Below are 27,957 nucleotides of genomic sequence, written 5' to 3'. Positions count from 1 at the left end.
TATGGCGATGCCACCTCTAATGTACTGTACACTACCCCTCCCCACCAGTCTACTGCGCCGCCGCAGACTCAATTCGATCAGGCTTGACAATTTTATCAGCATCGGAGGAAATGGGCCACTGATGAAATAGGCACTGCGTTGGCATCTAAATCATTTTTGTAAGATAAACACTACCATCAAAGCATCCAAAAGCGTTTGCTATTGTCTCATGTAATTTTAAACATCAAAACTAAAGTCTTAAAATGCCGGTAAGTGGGCCCTTTGTATTCCGCTGTTTTTCAGAGGTGTTCCTCCCTTCACCCGAATGATATGACGCTAGCGTTAGTTTAGCTAGCTAGCTAATGCTATTTTCAACCTATTTTAGACGGTGTCATTATACTTGATAGATATGCAGCCATATACATTACAACCAGGATACAGCAAGGGCATGCTGTCAGCCAAGTTACTGTGTTAACTAAGTTTTATTCGTTGTGCATAACAATGCAGCAGCTGGTTAGTAAACATGCTAACATAAGCTAGCTTGCTTGGCAACAGCAAGAGTTTGCAATACATTGCAGATTAGCTACGTGCCCTCAAGTCTTGGCCATACATTGAACTAGCAGTTAGCTAATTAACTGTCAAGATAGCTCTTTCAACTATCTTAACTAGCGTTAGCTGTACAGTAATGTTCGTTTGCTAACTGGATTCATTATAGCAAGCCAGCCAGTTTGTCTCTCTTTGCTGTGGTGAGATTATTAACGTTAGCTATTAGCGATGTTTTCATATTGCATTTACATGAGGCATCGGCTCGGAAGTCATGTAGCTACTAGGTGGCTGGCATCACGAATAGTTATTTCCCTCCCGTGCAGAGCAACAAGATGGACAAATCTGACAAGCCGGAGGTCATGGACAACGTCAAAGTGGTTGTGCGATGTCGCCCGCTGAACCAGAAGGAGAGGAGTATGGGCCACAAGCAGGCCGTCAGTGTGGATGAGAACCGAGGGACCATAACCGTCAACAAATTAGAGACCACCCACGAACCCCCCAAGACCTTCACATTTGACACGGTGTTCGGACCAGACAGCAAACAGCTGGACGTTTACAATCTGACAGCCCGCCCCATCATAGACTCAGTATTGGAGGGTTACAATGGTAAGTGGAGAGAGGATTTGAAATGATCACTGTTGCTGACACACCATTCAGAACTACACAATTGCATTTGTTCAAATCAAATCAAGCGTTATTCCTACAGCACATTTCAGACATGCAGTGCAATGTGCTTTACAGGGGAAAAACAATGGAAATAAAATATGAAATATTTACTACAAAACAAACTGAAACAGGAATAGCAAAAGTAAAAATATGTCTTTTAAGATCTCTTTTAAATATGTCCACAGTTACGGCCCCCCCCCCCCTCAGGTTCTCTGGCAGGCTATTCCAGAGGCTGGGGGCATAGTAACTAAAGGCTGCCTCTCCATGCCTCTTGGTCCCCCTCAGGTTCTCTGGCAGAGGGCTGGGGGCATAGTAACTAAAGGCTGCCTCTCCATGCCTCTTGATCCTAGGTTTTGAGATAATTAAAAGGCCAGAGGACCTGAGGAACCTAGTGGGTACTGAAAGGTTTGGATTTCTGAGCTTTAACTATAATTCATCATTAGTTATAAAAGAGACCACGAGGGGTGCCATAATGACGTTTGGGAGGGGCTGAGTGCAGGGAAAATGGTTACCTGTGGCAGTATTGATAAGGGGAGGAACTGCTTAAGGCCTATATCACTCAGCTCCCTGACTAGCAATAATGATGCAATGTTTAGCGATGAGGAGACTCCACCCAAAGTGGGGTATGTATAGTACCACGGGTGGAACATGTCTTTGTCTAACGCGGCTGTATTGACCCTCTGGGAAGAATAAACTTGGTTTGAGCTTTCACAGTGTCTGTAGAGTTCTGACTCTAGTAATAGAGCCTAACAGTACGTAACTTAAAAGCATGTCTGACATGTTTTGGGGTGCACAATTGTGGATTGATTTTAAAAACCAATAGGATAATCTTAAAATGTATTCTTAAACTCACACGCAACTAGTGCAGAGACCTTAAAACCGGTGTAATGTGTGCTCTACATCTGGTCTTGGTCAGTGGCCGTGCTGCAGCATTCTGTAGGTTTTGCAGTTGACCAATGGCTTTCTTGGGTAGACCAGACAGGAGAGCATTACAGTAGTCAAGCCTGCTTGTAATAAAAGCATGGATGAGACTCTATCAAGGGCGGTTTGCGGACACAGATTAAGCATAGTAGAAATTCTCCATTTAACATGTTTTTTTAGTACAGGACAAGGCTCCATCTGCCTGGATAAACCACCTCTTAATGTTTTAGTACTGAGCCTGTGTTTTCTCCAGGGACCATCTTCGCGTACGGACAGACAGGGACAGGAAAGACGTTCACCATGGAGGGAGTGAGGGCAGTGCCAGAGCTCCGAGGAATAATCCCCAACTCCTTTGCTCATGTGTTCGGCCACATCGCCAAAGCAGAGGGCGACACCCGGTAAGGACGTTAACACAAACAGGCAAAACAATCGGAACTGGTTCATTGCCAGGCAATTGTTTGATGCAACATGCTATGACTTGACTTATTATTTTCAGCCCCTAGGAGCGCAAAAGGCCTCAGTCACACAACACTGGTTGGAGTCAGAAGATGCTTAGGCCTACAAGAAAAAAAGACAGGCGCTGTTTTTGACATGCTTGCTGCTGACAGTCTCTCAGTTTGAGGTTGATTTGAAATAAGTATCTTACCTCTCATCCGCAGGTTCTTAGTTCGCGTGTCTTATCTGGAGATTTACAATGAAGAAGTGAGGGACCTGCTGGGGAAGGACCAGATGCAGAGGCTAGAGGTTATAGATGTTTCATATGATATGATGATATGCTTCTCAGAAAAACCATCCCATTAATTTAGCAAGAAGCAGCTGTAGATATGAAGAACATTATCCCATTAATTAGATTAACCATACAATAATATATATATTTTTTAAAAACACTGGTGCTAGCTTCTTAGGTAGTAGCTTATTGGTTTGATTTCAAATCAAATTTATAAATCCTTTTTTTTACATCAGCTGATATCTCAAAGTGCTATACAGAAACCCAGCCTAAAACCCCAAACAGCAAGCAATGCAGGTGTAGAAGCACGGTGGCTTTGTAGATTTGTAGATAAGACCACAGTGACCAAATGATAAAGATGAGTATGATAACGTTGTTGGTGCCTTGAAGCACAGAATGGGACATTACACAATATTAGGGGCCCAGAAAGGGAATTGAAGATGATTTCCTTATCATAACTAATCTCCATTAGTTTCTCAATAACACATCAATATCATTGGTTCCTGAAAGGAGACAACAGGACATGGCACATGACTGGGATGTTCTCTGTTAAGGGAACTATAGATGATTAAACCTCTCATAATTCACTTTTAGTTTCTAATACAGATGAGCATGATAACGTTGTTGGTTCCCAGGAGGCAATTTAAGATATGAATGTATAAGAGCAATTCGAGAGTATTGCCGCATCCTAACTCATATCATTGATTTGTGTTTGTGTGACCACCAGGTGAAGGAGAGGCCAGATGTGGGTGTTTACATCAAGGACCTGTCTGGTTATGTGGTGAACAACGCTGATGACATGGACAGGATTATGACAATGGGGCACAAGAACCGTAAAGATTCACACAAAGCATTTATAAGAGTTCTAAGCATTAGAATTCATGATCGTACAGTATATAACATTTGCCAGACCCCCCCTCACAAAATAGGTTTCTAACCTCAAGGGTTCTGTCTTACTATCCAGGTCTGTACCCAAACAATTCAAGCTTCTACTTCTAAAAATTAACCTTTCCAGAAACAAGTCTCTCACCGTTGCCGCTTGCTATAGACCACCCTCTGCCCCCAGCTGTGCCCTCGACACCATATGTCGGGGCGGCAGGTAGCCTAACGGTTAGAGCATGTTGACTAGTAACCGAAAGGTTGCAAGATCGAATCCCCGAGCTGACAAGGTAAAACAAATGATGTTCCTAGGCCGTCATTGAAAATAAGAATTTGTTCTTAACTGACTTTCCTAGTTAAGTAAAGGTAAAAAAAAGAAAGTGCATTGATTGCCCCCCATCTTTCTTCTGAGCTTGTGCTACTAGGCGACCTAAACTGGGACATGCTTAACACCCCGGGCCATCCTACAATCTAAGCTTGACGCCCTCAATCTCACACAAATTATCAATGAACCTACCAGGTACAACCCCAAATCAGTAAACACGGCACCCTCATAGATATCATCCTAACTAAATCGCCCTCCAAATACACCTCTGCTGTTTTCAATCAAGATCTCTGCGATCATTGCCTGCATCCCTCATCACTGTCAAACGCTCCCTGAAACACTTCTGCGAGCAGGACTTTCTAATCGACCTGGCCGGGGTATTCTGGAATGACATTGACCTCATCCCGTCAGTAGAGGATGCCTGGTTATTCTTTAAAAGTGCCTTCCTCACCATCTTAAATAAGCATGCTCCATTCAAAAAAAATGTAGAACCAGGAATAGATATAGTCCTTGGTTCACTCCAGACCTGACTGCCCTTGACCAGCACAAAAACATCCTTTGGCATTCTGCATTAGCATCGAATAGCCTCCGTGATATGCAACTTTTCAGGGAAGTTAGGAACAAATATACACAGGCAGTTAGGAAAGCTAAGGCAAGCTTTTTCAAACAGAAATTTGCATCCTGTAGTACAAACTCAAAGTTCTGGGACACTGTAAAGTTCATGGAGAATAAGAGCACATCCTCCCAGCTGCCCACTGCACTGAGGCTAGGCAACACTGTTACCACCGATAAATACACTACAATTGAGAATTTCAATAAGCATTTCTCTATGGCTGGCCATGCTTTCCACCTGGCTACCCCTACCCGGCACAGCAATCTGGACCCTCTCTTTCTAAAATTATCTGCCAAAATTGTTGCAACCCGTATTACTAGCCTGTTCAACCTCTCTTTCGTATCGTCTGAGATTCTCAAAGATTGGAAAGCTGCCGCAGTCGTCCCCCTCTTCAAAGGGGGTGACACTCTAGACCCAAACTGCTACAGATCTATCCTACCCTGTCTTTCTAAGGTCTTCGAAAGACAAGTCATCAAACAGATCACTGACCATTTCGAATCCCACCGTACCTTCTTTGCTATGCAATCTGGTTTCAGAGCTGGTCATGGGTGCACCTCAGCCGTGCTCAAGGTCCTAAACGATATCTTAACCGCCATCGATAAGAGACATTACTGTGCAGCCGTATTCACCGACCTGGCCAAGGCTTTTGACTCTGTCAATCACCACATTCTTATTGGCAGACCCGACAGCCTTGGTTTCTCAAATGATTGCCTAGCCTGGTTTACCAACTACTTCTCTGATATAGAGTTCAGTGTGTCAAATCGGAGGGCCTGTTGTCCGGACCTCTGGCAGTCTATGGGGGTGCCACAGGGTTAAATTCTCGGGCCGACTCTCTTCTCTGTATACATCAATGATGTCGCTCTTGCTGCTGGTGATTCTCTGATCCAGCTCTACGCAGACAACACAATTCTGTATACATCTGTCCCTTCTCTGGACACTGTGTTAACTAACCTCCAGACGAGCTTCAATGCCATACAACTCTCCTTCCGTGGCCTCCAACTGCTCTTAAATGCAAGTAAAACTAAATGCATGCTATTCAATCGATCACTGCCCGCCCGTCCAGCATCACTACTCTGGACGGCTCTGACTTACGTGGACAACTACAAATACCTGGGTGTCTGTTTAGACTGTAAACTCTCCTTCCAGACTCACATTAAGCATTTAATCCAAAATTAAATCTAGAATTGGCTTCCTATATCACAACAAAGCATCCTTCAGTCATGCTGCCAAACATACCCTTGTAAAACTGACCATCCTACCGATCCTCGACTTCGGCGATGTCATCTATAAAATAGCCTCCAACACTCTACTCAACAAATTGGATGCAGTCTATCACAGTGCCATCCGTTTTGTCACCAAAGCCCCATACATCACCCACCACTGCGACCTGTAAGCTCTCGTTGGTTGGCCCTCGCTTCATACTCGTCGCAAAACCCACTGGCTACAGGTTATCTACAAGTCTCTGCTAGGTAAAGCCCCACATCATCTCAGCTCACTGGTCACCATAGCAGCACACACTCGTAGCACGCGTTCCAGCAGGTATATCTCACTGGTCACCCCCAAAGCCAATTCCTCCTTCGGCCGCCTTTCCTTCCAGTTCTCTGCTGCCAATGACTGGAACAAACTGCAAAAATCACTGAAGCTGGAGACTCATATCTCCCTCACTAGCTTTAAGCACCAGCTGTCAGAGCAGCTCACAGATCACTGCACCTGTACATAGCCCATCTATCTACCTACCTCATCCCCATACTGTATTTATTTATTTATCTTGCTCCTTTGCACCCCAGTATCTCTACCTGCACATTCATCTTCTGCATATCTACCATTCCAGTGTTTAATCGCTATATTGTAATTACTTCACCACCGTGGCCTATTTATTGCCTTAACTCCCTCATTTTCACTCACTGTATATAGACTTTGTTTTCTACTGTAATTATTGACTGTATGTTTTGTTTATTCCATGTGTAACTCTTTGTTGTTGTATGTGTCAAACTGCTTTGCTTTATCTTGGCCAGGTCGCAGTTCCAAATGAGAACTTCTTCTCAACTAGCTTACCTGGTTAAATAAAGGTGAAATAAATAAATAAATGCAAATTGTCCCGGTTAAATAAAGGTTACAATCACACTCAAGGAAGTTACTATGACGTGTAACCAAGTTATTATGAAGTGAACCAAGAAAATACAGTCTGAGTTTTATGTTTCTGAATGTGTTCTGCTTTATCCTACCCAGGCTCGGTTGGCTCCACCAACATGAATGAACACAGCTCTCGCTCTCATGCCATCTTCACCATCACCATCGAGTGCAGCGAGAAGGGTATGGATGGAGACCAGCACGTACGCATGGGAAAACTCCACTTAGTGGATCTGGCGGTAAGGAAGTCACGTTTACTGTGAAATAGAATAAAGATATAATTTACCTCAACAGATATCAAACCGATGGAATCTCCCAGAGAGTGAACTTGATGCTTTGAAGGAGTAAGCACATTTTGGTAACTTGGTTTCTGTTTTTTGAGATTTAAGAACCAAATCTGTATAGATTACCGTCATACATTTCTCGGCCTATGGTTTTCTTAGTCTCTGCAATGGGAATTATAATTTGAATTCCAATATAGGATTTTTATGAACATTTTTAGAGGCCGCCAGGTGAAGTCAGTAAGCCCTGTTGAGCGAGATCAGATTCAACATGTTATTGTGGAATGGAAATGTATCTGTGGCTTTAAGGCATGTGGCCCACACATGGCAAACAGACAGAAAACATAATCATCAGTTAACCCCCCCCCCCCACACTGTTCTCTCTCTTTCTCTCTCCCCCCCAGGGTTCTGAGCGCCAGGGGAAGACAGGAGCGACTGGTCAGCGACTGAAAGAGGCCACTAAGATCAACCTATCTCTTTCCACGCTGGGTAACGTCATCTCAGCCTTGGTGGACGGGAAGAGCACCCACGTCCCCTACAGGAACTCCAAACTCACCCGCCTGCTGCAGGACTCACTGGGGGGAAACTCCAAAACCATGATGGTAACTAACAACACTTCCTGCTTTTACTTCCTGCTGCTTTAATGCTATGGGTACACACAAAATGGCTGCCAGTATCAAATCAAATGTATTTATATAGCCCTTCGTACATCAGCTGATATCTCAAAGTACTGTACAGAAACCCAGCCTAAAACCCCAAACAGCAAGCAATGCAGGTGTAGAAGCACGGTGGCTAGGACAAACTCCCTAGAAAGGCCAAAACCTAGGAAGAAACCTAGAGAGGAACCAGGCTATGTGGGGTGGCCAGTCCTCTTCTGGCTGTGCCGGGTGGAGATTATAACATTATAATGTTCAAATGTTCATAAATGACCAGCATGGTCGAATAATAATAATAAGGCAGAACAGTTGAAACTGGAGCAGAAGCACGGCCAGGTGGACTGGGGACAGCAAGGAGTCATCATGTCTGGTAGTCCTGGGGCATGGTCCTAGGGCTCAGGTGCTCCGAGAGAGAGAAGAGAGATAATTAGAGAAAGCACACTTAAATTCACACAGGACACCGAATAGGACAGAAGTACTCCAGATATAACAAACTGACCCTAGCCCCCGACACATAAACTACTGCAGCATAAATACTGGAGGCTGAGACAGGAGGGGTCAGGAGACACTGTGGCCCCATCCGAGGACACCCCCAGACAGGGCCAAACAGGAAGGATATAACCCCACCCACTTTGCCAAAGCACAGCCCCCACACCACTAGAGGGATATCTTCAACCACCAACTTACCATCCTGAGACAAGGCTGAGTATAGCCCACAAAGATCTCCGCCATGGCACAACCCAAGGGGGGGCGCCAACCCAGACAGGATGACCACATCAGTGAATCAACCCAATCAGGTGACGCACCCCAGTACTCCCCTTCTACATCATTGACTTGGTTGTGGCGGCCCGTTCTACTCATTCTAGTTCTGTGTTGCTACCATTGACACTAATTGGTGCCAATGACTCATTCGTTTTAATGTCACATGCACAAGTGCAGTGAAATGCCTTTTCTTGTAAACTCAAAACCCAACATTTTCAGTAATCACTAACAATGTAACAGTAGAATAAACAGTAAATAAGTAAGCATTTTATATACGGGGTCAGTTCCAATACTATATTTACATATGCAGGTGTACAAACATATAAACGCAACATGTAAAGTGTTGGTTTCATGAGCTGAAATATAGATCCCAGAAATGTTCCATATGCACAAAAAAGCTTATTTCTCTCAAATTTTGTGCACACATTTGTTTACATCCCTGTTAGTGAGCATTTCTCCTTCACCAAGATAATCCATCCACCTTACAGGTGTGGCATATCAAGAAGCTGATTAAACAGCATGATCATTACACAGGTGCACCTTGTGCTCGGGTTAATAAAAGGCAAATCTAAAATGTGCAATTTTGTCACACAACGCCACAGATTTTTCAAGTTTTGAGGGAGAGTGCAATTGGCATGCTGACTGCAGGAATGTCCACCAGAGCTGTTGCCAGAGAATGTAATGTTAATTTATCTACCATAAGTCACCTCCAATGTAGTTTTAGAAAATGTTGTCAGTACGTCCAACCGGCCTGACGACAGCAGACCACTTGTATCCACGCCATCTGACTTCTTCACCTGCGGGATCGTCTGAGACCAGCCACCCGGACAGCTGATGAAACTGTATTTCTGTCTGTGATAAAGCCCTTTTATGAGGGAAAAACTCATTCTGATTGGCCTGGCTCCCCAGTGGATGGGCCTGGCTACCAAGTGGTTGGCCCTATGTCCTCCCAGGCTCACCCAAGGCTGAGCCCCTGGCCAGTCATGTGAAATCCATAGATCAAGGCCTCATTTATTTATTTAAATTGACTGATTTCCTTATGAACTTTAACTTGTTGAAATTGTTGCGTTTTGTGTATTTTGTTAGTTATTTATCCGTCTTATTACTTGGGGGTAGATCAGATTAAGTGACACAAATGCCAACTAGATTCCAATTTTGAAAACTATTAATAAATACATATATACAAATATTTCATTTATTATGATGAAGTCTACCAAGCTCTCGTTCCTTGCTGTTCTTTCATAAAAGGTCAGATTTTAATCTCTCATAATATATATCGTATTCTCATAAACTTTTTCAACGGTCAGTGTGCGAACATCGGCCCAGCGGACTACAACTACGACGAGACCATCAGCACGCTGCGTTACGCCAACCGGGCCAAGAACATCAAGAACAAAGCTCGGATCAATGAAGACCCCAAGGATGCCCTGCTACGGCAGTTCCAGAAGGAGATCGAAGACCTTAAGAAGAAACTCCAAGAAGGTCAGTTAGTGGTCCTCTCTGTTGATGCTGTCTTCATTTGGGACAGGAGTTGTAAAATGACTAACACACTTCTGTGTTCAAGTTAGGATTGGATCCAAAAACTTTTTATGGGCTGATTTCCCATTTCCTAGTCTTAGACTGAAAAGTATGCTTCATGGAGAATCGTTTTAGTCCAAGACTAGTCTTAATCTATTTCTAGTTAACCTGCGCTAAGGGTTTAAGGAGAGTTAACCTGCGCTAAGGGTTTAAGGAGAGTTAACCTGCGCTAAGGGTTTAAGGAGAGTCAACCTGCGCTAAGGGTTTAAGGAGAGTCAACCTGCGCTAAGGGTTTAAGGAGAGTTAACCTGCGCTAAGGGTTTAAGGAGAGTTAACCTGCGCTAAGGGTTTAAGGAGAGTTAACCTGCGCTAAGGGTTTAAGGAGAGTCAACCTGCGCTAAGGGTTTAAGGAGAGTTAACCTGCGCTAAGGGTTTAAGGAGAGTTAACCTGCGCTAAGGGTTTAAGGAGAGTTAACCTGCGCTAAGGGTTTAAGGAGAGTTAACCTGCGCTAAGGGTTTAAAGAGAGTTAACCTGCACTAAGGGTTTAAGGAGAGTCAACCTGCGCTAAGGGTTTAAGGAGAGTTAACCTGCGCTAAGGGTTTAAAGAGAGTTAACCTGCACTAAGGGTTTAAGGAGAGTCAACCTGCGCTAAGGGTTTAAGGAGAGTTAACCTGCGCTAAGGGTTTAAGGAGAGTTAACCTGCGCTAAGGGTTTAAGGAGAGTTAACCTGCGCTAAGGGTTTAAGGAGAGTCAACCTGCGCTAAGGGTTTAAGGAGAGTTAACCTGCGCTAAGGGTTTAAGGAGAGTCAACCTGCGCTAAGGGTTTAAGGAGAGTTAACCTGCGCTAAGGGTTTAAAGAGAGTTAACCTGCACTAAGGGTTTAAGGAGAGTCAACCTGCGCTAAGGGTTTAAGGAGAGTTAACCTGCGCTAAGGGTTTAAGGAGAGTTAACCTGCGCTAAGGGTTTAAGGAGAGTTAACCTGCGCTAAGGGTTTAAGGAGAGTTAACCTGCACTAAGGGTTTAAGGAGAGTCAACCTGCGCTAAGGGTTTAAGGAGAGTTAACCTGCGCTAAGGGTTTAAGGAGAGTTAACCTGCGCTAAGGGTTTAAGGAGAGTTAACCTGCGCTAAGGGTTTAAAGAGAGTTAACCTGCACTAAGGGTTTAAGGAGAGTTAACCTGCGCTAAGGGTTTAAGGAGAGTTAACCTGCGCTAAGGGTTTAAGGAGAGTTAACCTGCGCTAAGGGTTTAAGGAGAGTTAACCTGCGCTAAGGGTTTAAGGAGAGTTTGTAACTAAATTGTTTTCTGTTCTGCTATTCCAGGGGAAGAGATCTCCGGGTCGGAGGGCAGTGGATCAGAAGAGATGGATGAAGGAGATGACGAGGGAAGAGAAGGAGGAGAGGGACGAAGGAAACGGAGAGGTAAAGGGGCCCCGTTCTTCCTCTCTCCCAATAGGACTGTGTTGGCTCCTTATGAAGGTCACTGGGTTTCTGTGAAGGTCACTGGGTTTCTGTGAAGGTCACTGGGTTTCTGTGAAGTATACTAAAATGTTGTCCACTAATATAGGGAGGGAATAGGATGTGATTTGGGATGCAGCAGTTGACTGCTCCCCAGTCCCCATGTCCCCTGATGCTTTTTAAAACTTAATATACGAAGAAAATATGTTTTCATAGAAGAGTTGGGTTTATTTATGGCAACTCTGCTCCCAGCCCTGCATTAGGAAGATGCACTTTAATGCACTCTAATACAACGGGGGAAAAACTGATGCATGAACTCTTGCACACACAATCATCTTAGCCATTTATTGTTGACGCTATCATCAAAGGTTTGTCCGCCTTCATGTGAAAGTTGTCAGTCAGATGTTAGACATGATTATTAGTGTGGGCTTATTTCCTGATGACTAAAATGAGTCAGCATCCTCCATGTGAAGGAAATCGCTCTGAAAGTACCCAGAAGCCATGTAGAGAGAGAGAGCCATGGCCTCTGTGTGTACTCTGGCTTAATAAACACTAAACTGGTTTCGGTAGTCTGAGCTAGGAAGTTCCCCAAGGCTTTTTAGGTTAGGCAAACGGTGGAAAAGATAAGAAAATGTGAAACTGTACACATCTATGGTGGCTTCAGAAAGCATTCATACCCCTTGACTTATTCCACATTTTGTTATGTTACAGCCTGAATTCAAAATGGATTAAATGTATGTTTTTCTCTCACCCATCTACACACACTACCCCATAATGACAGTGAAAACATGTTTTCAGAATTTCTTGCCAATTTATAGAAAATTAAATACAGAAATATCTAATTTACGTACATATTCACACCCCTGAGTCAATACATATTAGACCTTTTTGACAGTGATTACAGCTGTGAGTCTTTCTGGGTAAGCCTCTTAAGAGCTTTCCACACCTGTCAATTTTGAAGTCGATCATTGCTAGACAACCATTTTCAAGTCTTGCCATAGATTTTCAAGCAGATTTAAGTCAAAACTGTTACTCGGCCACTGTCTTCGTGGGAAGCAACTCCAGTGTAGATTTGGCCTTGTGTTTTAGGTTATTGTCCTGCTGGAAGGTGAATTCATCTCCCTGTATCTGGTGGAAAGCAGACAACCAGGTTTTCCTCTATGATTTTGCCCGTGCTTAACTCCATTCCGTTTATTTATTATCCTGAAAAACTCCCCAGTTCTTAATGATTACAAGCATACCCATAACATGATGCAGCCACCACTATGCCTGAAAATATGGAGAGTGGTACTCAGTAATGTGTTGTATTGGATTTGCCCCAAACAAAACACTTTGTATTTAGGACAAAAAGTGAATTGCTTTACCAAATGTTTTGCAGTATTATTTTACTCTCTTGTTGCAAACATGATGCATGTTTTGCAATATTTTTTTATTCTGTACATGCTACCTTTTCACTCTGTCAAATAGGTTCATATTGTGGAGTATCTACAATGTTGTTGATCAATGCTCAGTTTTCTCCTATCACAGCCATTAAACTCTGTAACTGTTTTAAAGTCACCATTGGCCTCATGGTGAAATCCCTGAGCGGTTTCCTTCCTCTCAGGCAACTGAGTTAGGAAGGACGCCTGTATCTTTGTAGTGACGGGGAGTATTGATACACCATCCAAAGTGTAATTAATAACTTCACCATCCTCAAAGGGATAGTCAATGTCTGCTTCTTTATTTTTACCCATTACCAATAGGTGCCCTTCTTTCTTTGCGAGGCATTGGAAAACCTCCCTGGTCTTTGTGGTTGAATCTGTGTTTGAAATTCACTGCTGGACTGAGGGACCTTCCAGATAATTGTATGTGTGGGGTAGAGAGATGAGGTCGTCATTAAAACATCATGTTAACCGATATTATTACAGAGTGAGTCCATATAACTTATTATGTGACTTGTTAAGCAAATATTTACTACTGAACTTATTTAGGCTTGTCATAACAAATGGGTTGAATACTATGACACACCACATTTCAGCATTTCCTTTTCACTTTAATTATAATTCCACTTTGACATTATTGGGGCATTGTGTGTTCGTCAGTGACAAAAAAATTAATCTCAATTTAGACCACTTACAAATTCAGGCTGTAACAACAACAAAATGTGAAGAAGTTGAGGGGTTTGAATACTTTCTGAAGGCACTGTTCAAGTCAGAATGTTCATTCACACGCCATTCTCAAATTATTTGTATATTTATTGGGACCTCCTGATAGTCTTTTATTACACTGCTGTCATAGTACAACTAGTGTCTCGACAGTTTTTCTTGGTCATGTGACCTGATCAGGAAACACTCTGGGCTCTGTGTATAACCTTTGTGCTGTTCGCTTTAAATTAGACGTTGGATACTATGGTGCTGCACTGTACATTACATTAGTGTGTGTGTGTGTGTGTGTGTGTGTTAGGGCTGGGCGATATGGCCAAAAAATCATATATTTTTTTCACGAGATACACTGAGGACACCTGTTCTTTCCATGACAGACTGACCAGGTGAATCCAGGTGAAAGCTATGATCCTTATTGATGTCACTTGTTAAATCCACTTCAATCAGAGTAGATGAAGGGGAGGAGACGGGGTTAAAGAAATGTTTTTATGCTTCAGACAATTGAGACATGGATGGTGTATGTGTGTCATTCAGAGGGTGAATAGGCAAGACAATGGGGTATGTTATTAGGTGCCAGGCGCACCGGTTTGAGAACTGCAACACTGCTGTGTTTTTCACATTCAACAGTTTCCTGAGTGTATTTGCCTAAAAATTTGCCTAAAATGACATACCCAAATCTAACTGCCTGTAGCTCAGGACCTGAAGCAAGGATATGCATATTCTTGATACCATTTGAAAGGAAACACTTTAAAGTTTGTGGAAATGTTAAATTAATGTAGGAGAATATAACGTATTAGATCTGGTAAAAGATAATACAAACAAAAAAACATAATTTTTCTATATATTTTTGTTGGTTCCATCAGCTTTGAATACATACAAAAATTATATGGTAATACAACATTTAATTTGACACACTCCCAGGAATGTCATACATGATGGATCATGCTTATACACTAACCTTCACACATCTAGATAGCAGGGTAGTTGTGGAGCCAGAGACAGCAAGGGTTCAAACTGTAGAACCCAGTTCCTACATTTGACTATAATGGATTTTATCAAACAGTTTACCTCGATTCTTGCAATACAGGCATTTGGAACATCGCACTAAAACATACCTTTAAATTCATTTGATATATCGCCCAGCCCTAGTGTGCCCGTTGTCCATGCACTGCTTAATGTAGCTGGTTATATCAACTGTATAGGATTGGCTTGTAGGCTGGTTGCTCTCCAGGTTTATTGTGCTTTCTCAATGTCCCCATTTGCCCCCATCTCGCTCTCCTCCATCTCTCACTCTCCGTGGTCGGCGTGTCCTTGGAGCCTCTCTTTCTCTCTCCTTATCTTCTCTCTCCCTCCCTCTCCCCATCCTTCCATCACCCCCCCCCCCCCCCCCTCTCCATCTCTCTCTGTGTTTGACGTGTCCCTGTTGAGTGTCTACTCTACTCTGTGTTGCAGGCAGTGGCAGCAGCATCAGTAGCTCAGACTCCTCTATAGAGGCACAGACCACTGAGGAGAAACCCAAGGCTCAGACTAGTGAGTGGGAGCAGCTTGCTGTCTGCACTACCAACCCTACCACCAACTGCTAGTTAATATGGTCCAGGGACTGTATTCACAAAGCATCTCTGAGTTGAGAGTGCTCATCTAGGATCTGTTTTGCCTTTTAGGCCTATATCATAATGATTTTATGGACAAGGGGGCCTGATCCTAGATCAGCACTCCCAACTCTGAGGAGCCTGATAGACCCAGACCTACAAACTGTCCTTGATCTGTAGGTGCTGTGGCTAACTCCTCAAAGTATTGACTGGAGTTCTCTCAGGACCCTCCTAATGTTAACCTCCCCTACCTGCCTGCCTGCCCTGCCTGCCCTACCGGTCTTATATAAACAGTTGAAGTCGGAAGTTTACATACACCATAGCCAAATACATTTTTCACAATTCCTGACATTTAATCCTAGTAAAAAATTCACTGTCTTAGGTCAGTTAGGATCACCACTTTATTTTAAGAATGTGAAATGTCAGAATAATAGTTGCGAGAATGATTTAGTTCAGCTTTTATTTCTTTCATCACATTACCAGTGGTTCAGAAGTTTACATACACTCAATTAGTATTTGGTAGCGTTGCCTTTAAATTGTTTAACTTGGGTCAAACGTTTCGGGTAGCCTTCCACAAGCTTCCCACAATCAGTTGGGTGAATTTTAGCCCATTCCTCCTGACAGAGCTGGAGTAACTGAGTCAGGTTTGTAGGCCTCCTTGCTCGCACACGCTTTTTCAGTTCTGCCCGCAAATGTTCTATAGGATTGAGGTCAGGGCTTTGTGATGGCCACTCCAATACCTTGACTTTGTTGTCCTTAAGCCATTTTTACACAAATTTGGAAGTATGCTTGGGGTCATTGTCCATTTGGAAGACCCATCTGCGACCAAGTTTTAACTTTAACCTGACTGATGTCTTCAGATGTTGCTTCAATATATCCTCATCATTTTCCTGCCTCGTGATTTGTGAAGTGCACCAGTCCCTCCTGCAGCAAAGCACCCCCACGACATGATGCTGCCACCACCGTGCTTCACGGTTGGGATGGTATTCTTCGGCTTGCAAGCCTCCCCCTTTTTCCTCCAAACATAAAAATGGTCATTATGGCCAAACAGTTCTATTTTTGTTTCATCAGACCAGAGGACATTTCTCCAAAAAGTATGATCTTTGTCCCCATGTGCAGTTGCAAACCTTAATCTGGCTTTTATATGGCAGTTTTGGAGCAGTGGCTTCTTCCTTGCTAAGTGGCCTTTCAGGTAATGTTGATATAGGACTTGTTTTTACAAGTGGATATAGATACTTTTGTATCTGTTTCCTCCAGCATCTTCACAAGGTCCTTCGCTGTTGTTCTGGGATTGATTTGCACTTTTCACACCGAAGTACGTTCATCTCTAGGAGACGGAACACTTCCTGAGCTGTATGACGGCTGTGTGGTCCCATGGGGTTTATACTTGCCCACTATTGTTCGTACAGATAGACGTGGTACCTTCAGGCGTTTGGATATTGCTCCCAAGGATGAACCTTGTGGAGGTCTAAAAATTTTTTTCTGAGGTCTAAGGCTAATTTCTTTAGATTTTCCCATGATGTCAAGCAAAGAGGCACTGAGTTTAAATGTAGGCTTTGAAATATATCCACAGGTACACCTCCAATTGACTCAAATGATGTCAATTAGCCTATCAGAAGCTTCTGAAGCCATGACCATCATTTTCTGGAATTTTCCATGCTATTTAAAGGCACAGTCAACTTAGTCTATGGTAACTTCTGACCCACTGGAATTGTGATACAGTGAATTATAAGTCTGTAAACAAACAATTGTTGGAAAAATGACTTGTGTCATGCACAAAGTAGATGTCCTATTTTTATTTTACTTTTATTTTACCTTTATTTAACTAGGCAAGTCAGTTAAGAACAAATTCTTATTTACAATGACGGCCTAGGAACAGTGGGTTAACTGCCTGTTCAGGGGCAGAACGACAGATTTGTACCTTGTCAGCTCGGGGGTTTGAACTTGCAACCTTCCGGTTACTAGTCCAACGCTCTAACCACTAGGCTACCCTGCCGCCCCATGTCCTAACCGACTTGCCAAAACTTTAGTTTGTTAACAAGAAATGTGTGGAGTGGTTGAAAAACTAGTTTTAATGACTCCATCCTAAGTGTATGTAAACTTCCGACTTCAACTGTCTCTCATACTTTCTTTTTATCTGTCTTTCTCTGTGTCCTATTTCTCTCTTGGTCTGTCTGTCTTTCTGTTTCTCTGTTTCCTATTTCTCTCTTGGTTTGTCTGTGCCTCCTCTCTGAGGAGTCTAGAAGACTGTTCCACACTGCACCTTATTCCCTACATAGAGGACTCTGGTCAAAAGTAGGACACAAAATAGGTAATAGGGTGCCATTTAGGACACATCCAATGTCTCTAGTCTGGTTCTAGATCTGTATGTGCACAGGCAACTTCTTTACCCTGGTTGTCAGACAGATCTGGGACCAGGTTATATTTGTAATTTATTTCAGTGAACTATAGAATTTAATTTAATTATCGAACTGATAGAATTTAATTGACTTGACTAACTAGCTTTAACGCTAACAAAAAACGGCAACAGAATTAAATCTGGTTCAGTCAGTCAGTATGATTGAAGGTTCTCTCTCTATATTACTGTACTGCCACTTTGTCATGGTCTTCTCCAATCACTTACTGTCTCCATGTCTATATCTCTGAGAGAGAGTGCCTTGTGAATAGGCCTGAGGCCTGCACTCTGTCTAGAAGTTGTTCTCAAATGGCACCCTATTCCCTATGTAGAGCACTACTTTATTACCCTGGCCCATAGGGCATAGTGCACTATTTAGGGATTTAGGGTCCCATTTGAGACACACACAGATATCTTTAAAAGCACATTTTAACTTCCTGCTCGTAATCTAATGGATAGTATCTGCAGAAAGAAGAGACAGCAGTCTGTACATCAAGGAGCTGAATCATACAGCCAATGTATTTTTTACTGCTCTGTAGAAGACAGTAGCTACTATCTAACACCTTGGAGAGAGCGAGAGACTATAAGTGTGTTACATCTAATATTTGACTAATTGACCATTGTAATATGATGTGCTGTCTTAGCCTGGTCCCAGATCTGTTTGTGCACGGTGTGACAATGACCATAGGAGTTGGCAAGACGACACAAACAGATCTGGGACCAGACTGGTGCTGTTTAAGCAAACCTACGAATCAGACTGGGTTGGGTATAGGGTGATGTTCCCCTAGATGCAGATCTTAGATCAGTTTTGCATGTTCTAACGGTGAAGGTTAGGGATTGGTCGAAGCTGATCCTACGTCTGCATTCTGTACCTAGGGGAAACTTCCCCCTCCCCTTAGTGGGTGGGTTGAGGTGGTAGGGAGGATCTGAACAATAACATGTCATTCAGAAACGTCCATGATGACTGTGGACTTCAGGAATGGCTCTATAAGTCAAATAAATTATCATTATTAATATTATTATTATTATTATTATTATTAAAGGGAAGAAGAAGAAGGTTTCTCCTGACAAGATGGTGGAGATGCAGGCGAAGATCGAGGAGGAGAGGAAGGAGCTAGAAGCCAAGCTGGACATGGAGGAGGAGGAGAGGAACAAGGTCAGGGCAGAACTGGAGAAGAGAGAGAAGGATCTCCTCAAAGCGCAGTGAGTCTGGGGTTACAAACATTCCCTAAATTCCCAAGTTTTCCAGAAATCATGGTTGAAGAATAATCTACTGCTTTAAAATAGGCTTGCCCTCATACTCCTAGATACTTTCGGATGCCCTCTTGTAGATTTGAGACATCCTAGAAGGGTTGAAGAAATATGCCAGAAACTCCACCTAGCCTACTGAAGGTATTTTCTGATCTACTGACCTCTAACCTCCTTCCCCCAGGCAGGAGCATCACCTGCTGCTGGAGAAGCTGTCAGCCCTGGAGAAGAAGGTGATCGTAGGAGGAGTGGACCTCCTGGCCAAGGCTGAGGAGCAGGAGAAACTACTGCAGGAGTCTAACAATGAGTTAGAGGAGAGACGCAGGAGGGCTGAGCAGCTCCGCAGAGAGCTAGAGGAGAAGGAGGTATACCATCTTACACACTGTATCACAATATATTACTTTCAGGAAGTGTTCCCAGCCGCTTGGCTTATTCCACATGTTGTTGTGTCACCGCCTGAATTTACAAATGGATGACACTGGTCTACACACAAAACCCAATAATGTCAAAGTGGAATGATGTTTTTTGAAATTCAGGCTGTAACACAACAACAACAACAAGTCAAGGGGTGTGAATACTTTCTGAAAACACTGTACATCTCAAAATGGATGTAGGACTATCAACTCAAAGTAGCGCTGCAGAGAACTGGAGGAAGAGGAGTCATAGCACACAGTGAAATAGAGCATCTACATTGAAAGGGGGGAGGGGGGGTAACCAGGCTGAGTCTTAGTTCAGCCAACTGAAGAGCTGTAATGCATATATGCCTCAGTGGTTAACTCTGACAGCATGCCAGTCATTTCTGCATCAAAATGCTTACCACCAAACTTCCTCTGTCTGAGTGGAGAGGGGATGTTGATCAGTGATAAGTGGAGATGTTATATTTTGGTATGAGGGCACTGACAGGATATGACATCATCGTCATTCCCAGCATATTGGGTACCGAAATGAGTCATTTAACGTAAACTCAGAGAGAAAAAAGATTAATGAACATGCACCTGTGGAACGGTCGTTAAGACACTAACAGCTTACAGACGGTAGGCAATTAAGGTCACAGTTATGAAAACTTAGGACACTAAAGAGGCCTTTCTACTGACTCTAAAAAACACCAAAAGAAAGATGCCCAGGGTCCCTGCTCATCTTCGTGAACGTGCCTTAGGCATGCTGCAAGGAGGCATGAGGACTGCAGATGTGGTCAGGGCAATAAATTGCAATGTCCGTACTGTGAGACGCCTACGACAGCGATACAGGGAGACAGGACGGACAGCTGATTGTCCTCGCAGTGGCAGACCACGTGTAACAACACCTGCACAGGATCGGTACATCCGAGCATCACACCTGCGGTACAAGTACCGGATGGCAACAACAACTACCCGAGTTACACCAGGAACGCACAATCCCTCCATCAGTGCTCAGACTGTCCACAATAGGCTGAGAGAGGCTGGACTGAGGGCCAAACATTTACAGTACAGATTCTTCTATGGGACAATATACAAATGTTTTTGTGCAAGATAATTAGAAATATTGTAAATGTATACATTTGTTCTATTAATTTAATGATTTTAACATTATTTGTTGATGTGAAAACCATTTACCTATTTGAACGTTGTCCTCAGATTTTTGGGTGAGGTGGGGGTCACCAGAATTTCTGGTGGGAAAAAAATGGGGCCCATGTTGAAGAAGTTTGAATACCTCTGCTTTAAAGTCACACCAGTCAGCACCTTGCTAGTTCAGATGAGCTGCCTGCTTTGCTTTTCTCAGTCTCAAAATGACAATGTAATCTGTCAACATAATACATGCTACAAACTGACAATAACAGACCAATACTGAAGGATCAGTAGTCTTGATTTAATCCCTAAAAGCGTATTCCCTGATATAGAGTTTATGACATCAGACGTTTATTTTATGACATCATCAGTTTCCTTCTTCACTCGTCAATTTACTCGTTTGATTCCATGAGGAAATCTGTTGAATGTTCTGCTGAAATGAGCGAGTGGTCAGAAGTAGTGCCCTATATAGGGTATCATTTGAGACAGCCATTGTTGACTCAATCTTGTTGCCAGAGAAAACCACAATGGGCGGGAAAGACTTCAGGCATTATTGTTTTCCTGCATGTACTGTTGTCCCCATCTGGAGCAGTCTACTATTGTCCCCGTCTGGGGCCGTCTACTGTTGTTGACCCCGTCTGGAGCGGTCTACTACTGTTGACCCCGTCTGGAGCGGTCCACTACTGTTGACCCCGTCTGGAGCGGTCCACTACTGTTGACCCCGTCTGGAGCGGTCCACTACTGTTGACCCCGTCTGGAGCGGTCCACTACTGTTGTCCCCGTCTGGAGCGGTCTACTACTGTTGACCCCGTCTGGAGCGGTCCACTACTGTTGACCCCGTCTGGAGCGGTCCACTACTGTTGACCCCGTCTGGAGCGGTCCACTACTGTTGACCCCGTCTGGAGCGGTCCACTACTGTTGACCCCGTCTGGAGCGGTCCACTACTGTTGACCCCGTCTGGAGCGGTCCACTACTGTTGACCCCGTCTGGAGCGGTCCACTACCGTTGTCCCCGTCTGGAGCGGTCTACTGTTGTTGACCCCGTCTGGAGCGGTCCACTACTGTTGACCCCGTCTGGAGCGGTCCACTACTGTTGACCCCGTCTGGAGCGGTCCACTACTGTTGACCCCGTCTGGAGCGGTCCACTACTGTTGACCCCGTCTGGAGCGGTCTACTACTGTTGACCCCGTCTGGAGCGGTCTACTGTTGTTGACCCCGTCTGGAGCGGTCTACTGTTGTTGACCCCGTCTGGAGCGGTCCACTACTGTTGACCCCGTCTGGAGCGGTCCACTACTGTTGACCCCGTCTGGAGCGGTCCACTACCGTTGACCCCGTCTGGAGCGGTCTACTACCGTTGACCCCGTCTGGAGCGGTCCACTACCGTTGTCCCCGTCTGGAGCGGTCCACTACCGTTGTCCCCGTCTGGAGCGGTCCACTACCGTTGACCCCGTCTGGAGCGGTCCACTACCGTTGACCCCGTCTGGAGCGGTCCACTACCGTTGACCCCGTCTGGAGCGGTCCACTACCGTTGACCCCGTCTGGAGCGGTCCACTACCGTTGACCCCGTCTGGAGCGGTCCACTACCGTTGACCCCGTCTGGAGCGGTCCACTACCGTTGACCCCGTCTGGAGCGGTCCACTACCGTTGACCCCGTCTGGAGCGGTCCACTACCGTTGACCCCGTCTGGAGCGGTCCACTACCGTTGACCCCGTCTGGAGCGGTCCACTGCCGTTGACCCCGTCTGGAGCGGTCCACTACCGTTGACCCCGTCTGGAGCGGTCCACTACCGTTGACCCCGTCTGGAGCGGTCCACTACTGTTGACCCCGTCTGGAGCGGTCCACTACTGTTGACCCCGTCTGGAGCGGTCCACTACTGTTGACCCCGTCTGGAGCGGTCCACTACTGTTGACCCCGTCTGGAGCGGTCCACTACCGTTGACCCCGTCTGGAGCGGTCCACTACCGTTGACCCTGTCTGGAGCGGTCCACTACTGTGTTAAAGGGACACTTTACAACTTTTTAACATCAGATTCATTATCTCCAGCACCATTCCAGGATCTACATGGAGATAATTAATGAGGTTCAAAAGTGTTAAGATTTTCCGTTAATGATGAAATAAATGAAATGCCAAACTCCCGGTCTTTTTTGCAGGCAGAGCGTCTGGACATTGAGGAGAAGTACACCAGTCTGCAGGAGGAGGCTCAGGGGAAGACCAAGAAGCTGAAGAAAGTCTGGACCATGCTGATGGCTGCCAAGTCAGAGGTAAGAATCCAAGTCCCACAAGGGCTCTGGTGAAAACTAGTGCACTATATAGTGAATAGGATGCATCCCAAGTGGGTTCAAACACAGGACTGGGGCCTTGTTGTGTTGTTGATGACCTGCAGCAAGAGCAGAACATTAACACACAGCATTGGTTCATGACTTCATTAACACACATCAACACACATCATTGGTTCATGACTTTATTAACACACATCAACACACAGCATTGGTTCTGTGTTCATTCACACACATCATTGATTCATGACTTCATTAACACACATCAACACACATCATTGATTCATGACTTCATTAACACACATCAACACACATCATTGGTTCATGACTTCATTAACACAGCATTGGTTCATGACTTCATTAACACACATCATTGGTTCATGACTTCATTAACACACATCAACACACATCATTGGTTCATGACTTCATTAACACAGCATTGGTTCTGTGTTCATTCACACACATCATTGATTCATGACTTCATTAACACACATCAACACACATCATTGGTTCATGACTTCATTAACACAGCATTGGTTCTGTGTTCATTCAGATATTGTTGTTGTGTTGTCAGATGGCCGACCTACAGCAGAACGTTAACATAACATTGGTTCAGTGGTTGTTGTGTTGGTTGTTGAGAGGTTGTTGTTGTTGTTGTTGTCAGATGGCCGACCTGCAGCAGGAGCATCACCGGGAGATCGAGGGCCTGCTGGAGAATATCCGCCACCTCAGCAGAGAGCTACGACTGCAGATGCTCATCATAGACAACTTCATCCCACAGGAATACCAGGTGGGTGGGTGTGTGTGTGCGTGTCCATCCGTCGATTTATACTTGTGTGAGCGAGTATTTAGTTAGCACTGATGCTAATATGGTTCCTGCTTCTTCCTGTCTGGTGCAGGAGATGATTGAGAATTACGTACACTGGAATGAGGACATTGGGGAATGGCAGCTGGTGAGTTCTGCAATCAGCCACAGTAAAATATTTAACCTGAGAATAGTTAGGCTAAGGGGAGGGAGTTTCTTCATTAACATAGCCAGTACAGAGCAACGCTGGTGTGATTGCTTCATGCTTATGACATTGTTTCCATGGTTACTTGTTGGTCCTCAGAAATGTGTAGCCTACACTGGTAACAACATGAGAAAACAGACCCCCGTGCCGGACAAGAAAGACAAAGATGTGAGTTCTTAGTTCACGCCTACATAACAAGACAAACACAGCATGGTGGATCTGGATAATATTATTCTACCCTCACATTCTCTTTCTCCTCCACCTATCCCTCTCCTTCCTCTATCCCTCTCCTTCCTCTATTCCTCTCCTCCACCTGTCCCTCTCCTTCCTCTATCCCTCTCCTCCACCTGCCCTCTCCTTCCTCTATCCCTCTCCTCCACCTGCCCTCTCCTTCCTCTATCCCTCTCCTCCACCTGTCCCTCTCCTTCCTCTATCCCTCTCCTCCACCTGTCCCTCTCCTTCCTCTATCCCTCTCCTCCACCTATCCCTCTCCTTCCTCTATCCCTCTCCTTCCTCTATTCCTCTCCTCCACCTGTCCCTCTCCTTCCTCTATCCCTCTCCTCCACCTGCCCTCTCCTTCCTCTATCCCTCTCCTCCACCTGTCCCTCTCCTTCCTCTATCCCTCTCCTCCACCTGTCCCTCTCCTTCCTCTATCCCTCTCCTCCACCTGTCCCTCTCCTTCCTCTATCCCTCTCCTCCACCTGTTCCTCTCCTTCCTCTATCCCTCTCCTCCACCTGTCCCTCTCCTTCCTCTATCCCTCTCCTCCACCTGTCCCTCTCCTTCCTCTATCCCTCTCCTCCACCTGTCCCTCTCCTTCCTCTATCCCTCTCCTCCACCTGTCCCTCTCCTTCCTCTATCCCTCTCCTCCACCTGTCCCTCTCCTTCCTCTATCCCTCTCCTCCACCTGTCCCTCTCCTTCCTCTATCCCTCTCCTCCACCTGTCCCTCTCCTTCCTCTATCCCTCTCCTCCACCTGTCCCTCTCCTTCCTCTATCCCTCTCCTCCACCTGTCCCTCTCCTTCCTCTATCCCTCTCCTCCACCTGTCCCTCTCCTTCCTCTATCCCTCTCCTCCACCTGTCCCTCTCCTTCCTCTATCCCTCTCCTCCACCTGTCCCTCTCCTTCCTCTATCCCTCTCCTCCACCTGTCCCTCTCCTTCCTCTCTCCCCCTCCTCTATCCCTCTCCTCCACCTGTCCCTCTCCTTCCTCTATCCCTCTCCTCCACCTGTCCCTCTCCTTCCTCTGTCCCTCTCCTCCACCTATCCCTCTCCTTCCTCTGTCCCTCTCCTCCACCTGTCCCTCTCCTTCCTCTCTCCCTCTCCTTCCTCTATCCCTCTCCTCCACCTGTCCCTCTCCTTCCTCTATCCTTCTCCTCCACCTGTCCCTCTCCTCCACCTGTCCCTCTCCTTCCTCTGTCCCTCTCCTTCCTCTGTCCCTCTCCCCCCCAGCCGTTTGAGGTGGACCTGTCTCATGTGTACTTGGCCTACACAGAGGAGAGTATGAGACAGTCACTGATGAAGCTGGAGAGGCCCAGGACCTCCAAGAGTAGTAGGTCCAAGACTGGACGAAGGTAAACCACCGCCACCGCCTGTCTCCCAGCTGCTGTCGGTACATGATTATCCAGAATAATACAAAATTAAAATAACAACAATAGTAATATTTCATTTCTGAATAAATGTCAGATTATAGAGAATACTATAAAGTATATCTGAAGTAATGGTTTACTATAATGTATCACTTTGTCAGGTGTTATGTCCCATGGTAAAATGTTACTGTAAAAGCTGTTATCACAGCGTTCTGCACTTCTGAGAAATACTACACGTTGTTATTATCAGATATTTGCTGCTTTCTGGTCAACCTTAATGTCACTTCCCTAGAACTATAGAAATATATACACTGAGCGTATAAAACAGCGTTTAGACACACGTTCCTCATTTTGAGTTTCTTTAACCTCTCCTCCCCTTCATCTACACTGATTTGAAGTGGATTTAACAAGTGACATCAATAAGGATCATAGCTTTCAGCTGGATGCCCCTGGTCAGTCTGTCATGTAAACAGCAGGTGTTCTTAATGTTTTGTATACTCAGTGAATATTATCCCCATGATCATCTCATCTGTGTCCCCAGTGTCACCCTATTCTCTATGGGCCCAGGTCAAAAGTAGTGCACTATATAGGGAAAAGGGTGCAATTTGTTAATGCTGCCCTCTTATCTCCTGACAGGAAAAGATCATCGAAGCCCGAGGCTGTGATGGAATCCCTGCTGCAGTGAGCGAGACAGGGAGAGAGCCAATCAGGGCTGGAGCCCCATGTACTGCAATTCATCTACACTACTATACCTTTAGAGTCAACAACAACAGCAGTCAGTCAAGAGTCCAGCCTGAAGATCTTTATTGTTGAATGTCGTCATTTCAAAATATGTTATCTTAATACACTGTATAGTAAGGTTCTACATGTGAATGGAGATCAGACGTTGGTTCATTGGTCTCGGTGAGGGAAGGAGGGAGCCGCCACTGTACTGTAGGATTTGGGCCATTCCCTTTAAACTGGGGGTTAATGGCCAAGTCGAAGGTACCTTGTGTTGTAGTAAACGGAGACGTGTTGAGGGATAATCAGCTTAACGTTGACGTCTTAATGTAGCCATCGAGCACAGTTCAGGTGGCAACACACTTGATTTCATCCCAAATGGCACCCTATTTCCCTTTTTTTAGGGCACTACTTTTGACTACGGCTCATACGGTGTCCCATGGGGCTCTGGTCAAAAGTAGTGCACTTAAAAGGGAATAGGGTGCCATTCGGGACATAAAGAGGTGAGTCGATGCTGAGCACAAGCCATGGTTTGTGACCACGTCATCATCTGCCAAGACAACGATGACAACAACAGTCTTCTGTTATATGAGGTGAAGACGCCACCACTTCTAATGGCAGGACATCATTAGGATACATCTGATACCCTTCAACATAGTCAAAATCAAAAACTGTTCTAGAAATAATTCATATCTATACCACAGGTCATAATTCCCCTTATTTCAAGGATCACACTTATGGAAGTCTAAAATGTACTTTAAACTTAGTTTCCTCCTTTATGTCTGAATGGTAGGACGTGCATGACATACCGCTTCTATAGACGGGCTGGTTGTTTAGCAACGATACCGACGTGTCAGCAACTATAGGGCAAAATATATTTAGTTTCCAAATGTTCTTTGAAAACATAAATGGATTTGCACAATGAGCGCTTGTTGTTGGTTAAATAGCGAATGTCAGCCATTTTAGCAAAAACGTGGCATCAGTTGAAACACCTCATGTTATCAATAAGAAGATGCAACAAGCTGAAACCAGCCTCATACGATTCCCCACATGGCAGCTTCTTGTCATTGTTGCTAGCTGTCTGACCGTTCAGAATCATAACGCCACACGAACTTCTGCCTTATCTACGTGCGTGTCATTTTCATGACGTTGTCAGCTAACCCGTCTATATAGTAGTACCATTCACCCATTAAACACTAACTCACTTATTATGCTTTTATTTCTTCCTTCTCATGTCATCGTTTATGGTGCATTATAGTGGAAGCAAAGTGTCTTTATTTTGTATTATACTGTATGTCAAATGTTTACATCTACTGAGCCCCCCTGTATCTCTTAATAATTTATTAAATTATTGGACATGTTTAATCTCACTCTTTCTTGTTCCTTTTTCAACATCCCTCTTTTTGTTTATTTCAGTCTCTTGTTTTGATTTGTCTGGTTGTCTGGTGTGTAGCATGTTTTAAGATTGGAATCATGCTAAGTTTCTTCCACTCTAGATTTCTTCCTGCCTTCTAGGGAGTTTTTCCTAGTCACTGTGCTTCTGCATTGCTTGTTCTTTGGGGTTTTAGGTTGGGTATCTGTAGAGCGCTTTGACAACTGCTGATGTACAAAGGGCTTTATAAAATAAATGTGAATGATTGGTTGATGCTATTACCCCATGGCACTGCCACGAAGTTGACTTGTTCCACAATTTTTTTTGTTTTTTATTTATTTTACCTTTATTTAACCAGGTAGGCAAGTTGAGAACAAGTTCTCATTTACAATTGCGACCTGGCCAAGATAAAGCAAAGCAGTTCGACACATACAACGACAGAGTTACACATGGAGTAAAACAAACATACAGTCAATAATACAGTATAAACAAGTCTATATACGATGTGAGCAAATGAGGTGAGAAGGGAGGTAAAGGCAAAAAGGCCATGGTGGCAAAGTAGATACAATATAGCAAGTAAAACACTGGAATGGTAGATTTGCAATGGAAGAATGTGCAAAGTA

At 44.5% G+C, this 27,957-nt stretch overlaps 2 protein-coding genes across 3 annotated transcripts; both read left to right on the top strand.

Annotated features, from left to right (window-relative positions):
* The first annotated feature begins 56 nt into the window (after nt 1-56).
* On the top strand, nt 57-4,101 carry LOC100305231 (kinesin family member 3A). The gene is given in 5 exon segments (NM_001165135.2): nt 57-248; nt 849-1,131; nt 2,366-2,510; nt 2,772-2,856; nt 3,567-4,101. Coding segments are annotated over 5 exon segments (729 nt in total). The 5' UTR covers nt 57-242; the 3' UTR covers nt 3,777-4,101.
* LOC149978351 (kinesin-like protein KIF3A) lies at nt 57-27,332 on the top strand. 2 transcript variants are annotated; one of them, XM_090198810.1, is made up of 18 exons: nt 80-248; nt 849-1,131; nt 2,366-2,510; nt 2,772-2,856; nt 3,567-3,672; nt 6,886-7,130; nt 7,472-7,669; nt 9,793-9,967; nt 11,323-11,421; nt 15,051-15,128; nt 18,626-18,785; nt 19,015-19,195; nt 22,523-22,633; nt 23,313-23,438; nt 23,548-23,601; nt 23,758-23,826; nt 25,106-25,227; nt 25,879-27,332. In XM_090198810.1, exons 7-18 carry the CDS (start codon nt 7,664-7,666, stop codon nt 25,925-25,927), a joined length of 1,230 nt encoding a protein of 409 aa, XP_090054936.1. In that variant the 5' UTR covers nt 80-248; nt 849-1,131; nt 2,366-2,510; nt 2,772-2,856; nt 3,567-3,672; nt 6,886-7,130; nt 7,472-7,663; the 3' UTR covers nt 25,928-27,332. The 2 variants fall into 2 exon arrangements, with proteins under 2 accessions (XP_090054937.1, XP_090054936.1); XM_090198811.1 differs by lacking the exon at nt 15,051-15,128 and having other exon boundaries at nt 57-248.
* The last annotated feature ends 625 nt before the right edge of the window (nt 27,333-27,957 follow it).

The sequence above is a fragment of the Oncorhynchus mykiss genome, chromosome 14 (assembly GCF_057628025.1).
Source record: "Oncorhynchus mykiss isolate SJ-2025 chromosome 14, ASM5762802v1, whole genome shotgun sequence".
NCBI classification, from domain to species: domain Eukaryota; kingdom Metazoa; phylum Chordata; class Actinopteri; order Salmoniformes; family Salmonidae; genus Oncorhynchus; species Oncorhynchus mykiss.
Note: the sequence above shows the minus strand (reverse complement) of the source record. Positions and strands in the feature narration are given on the sequence as shown.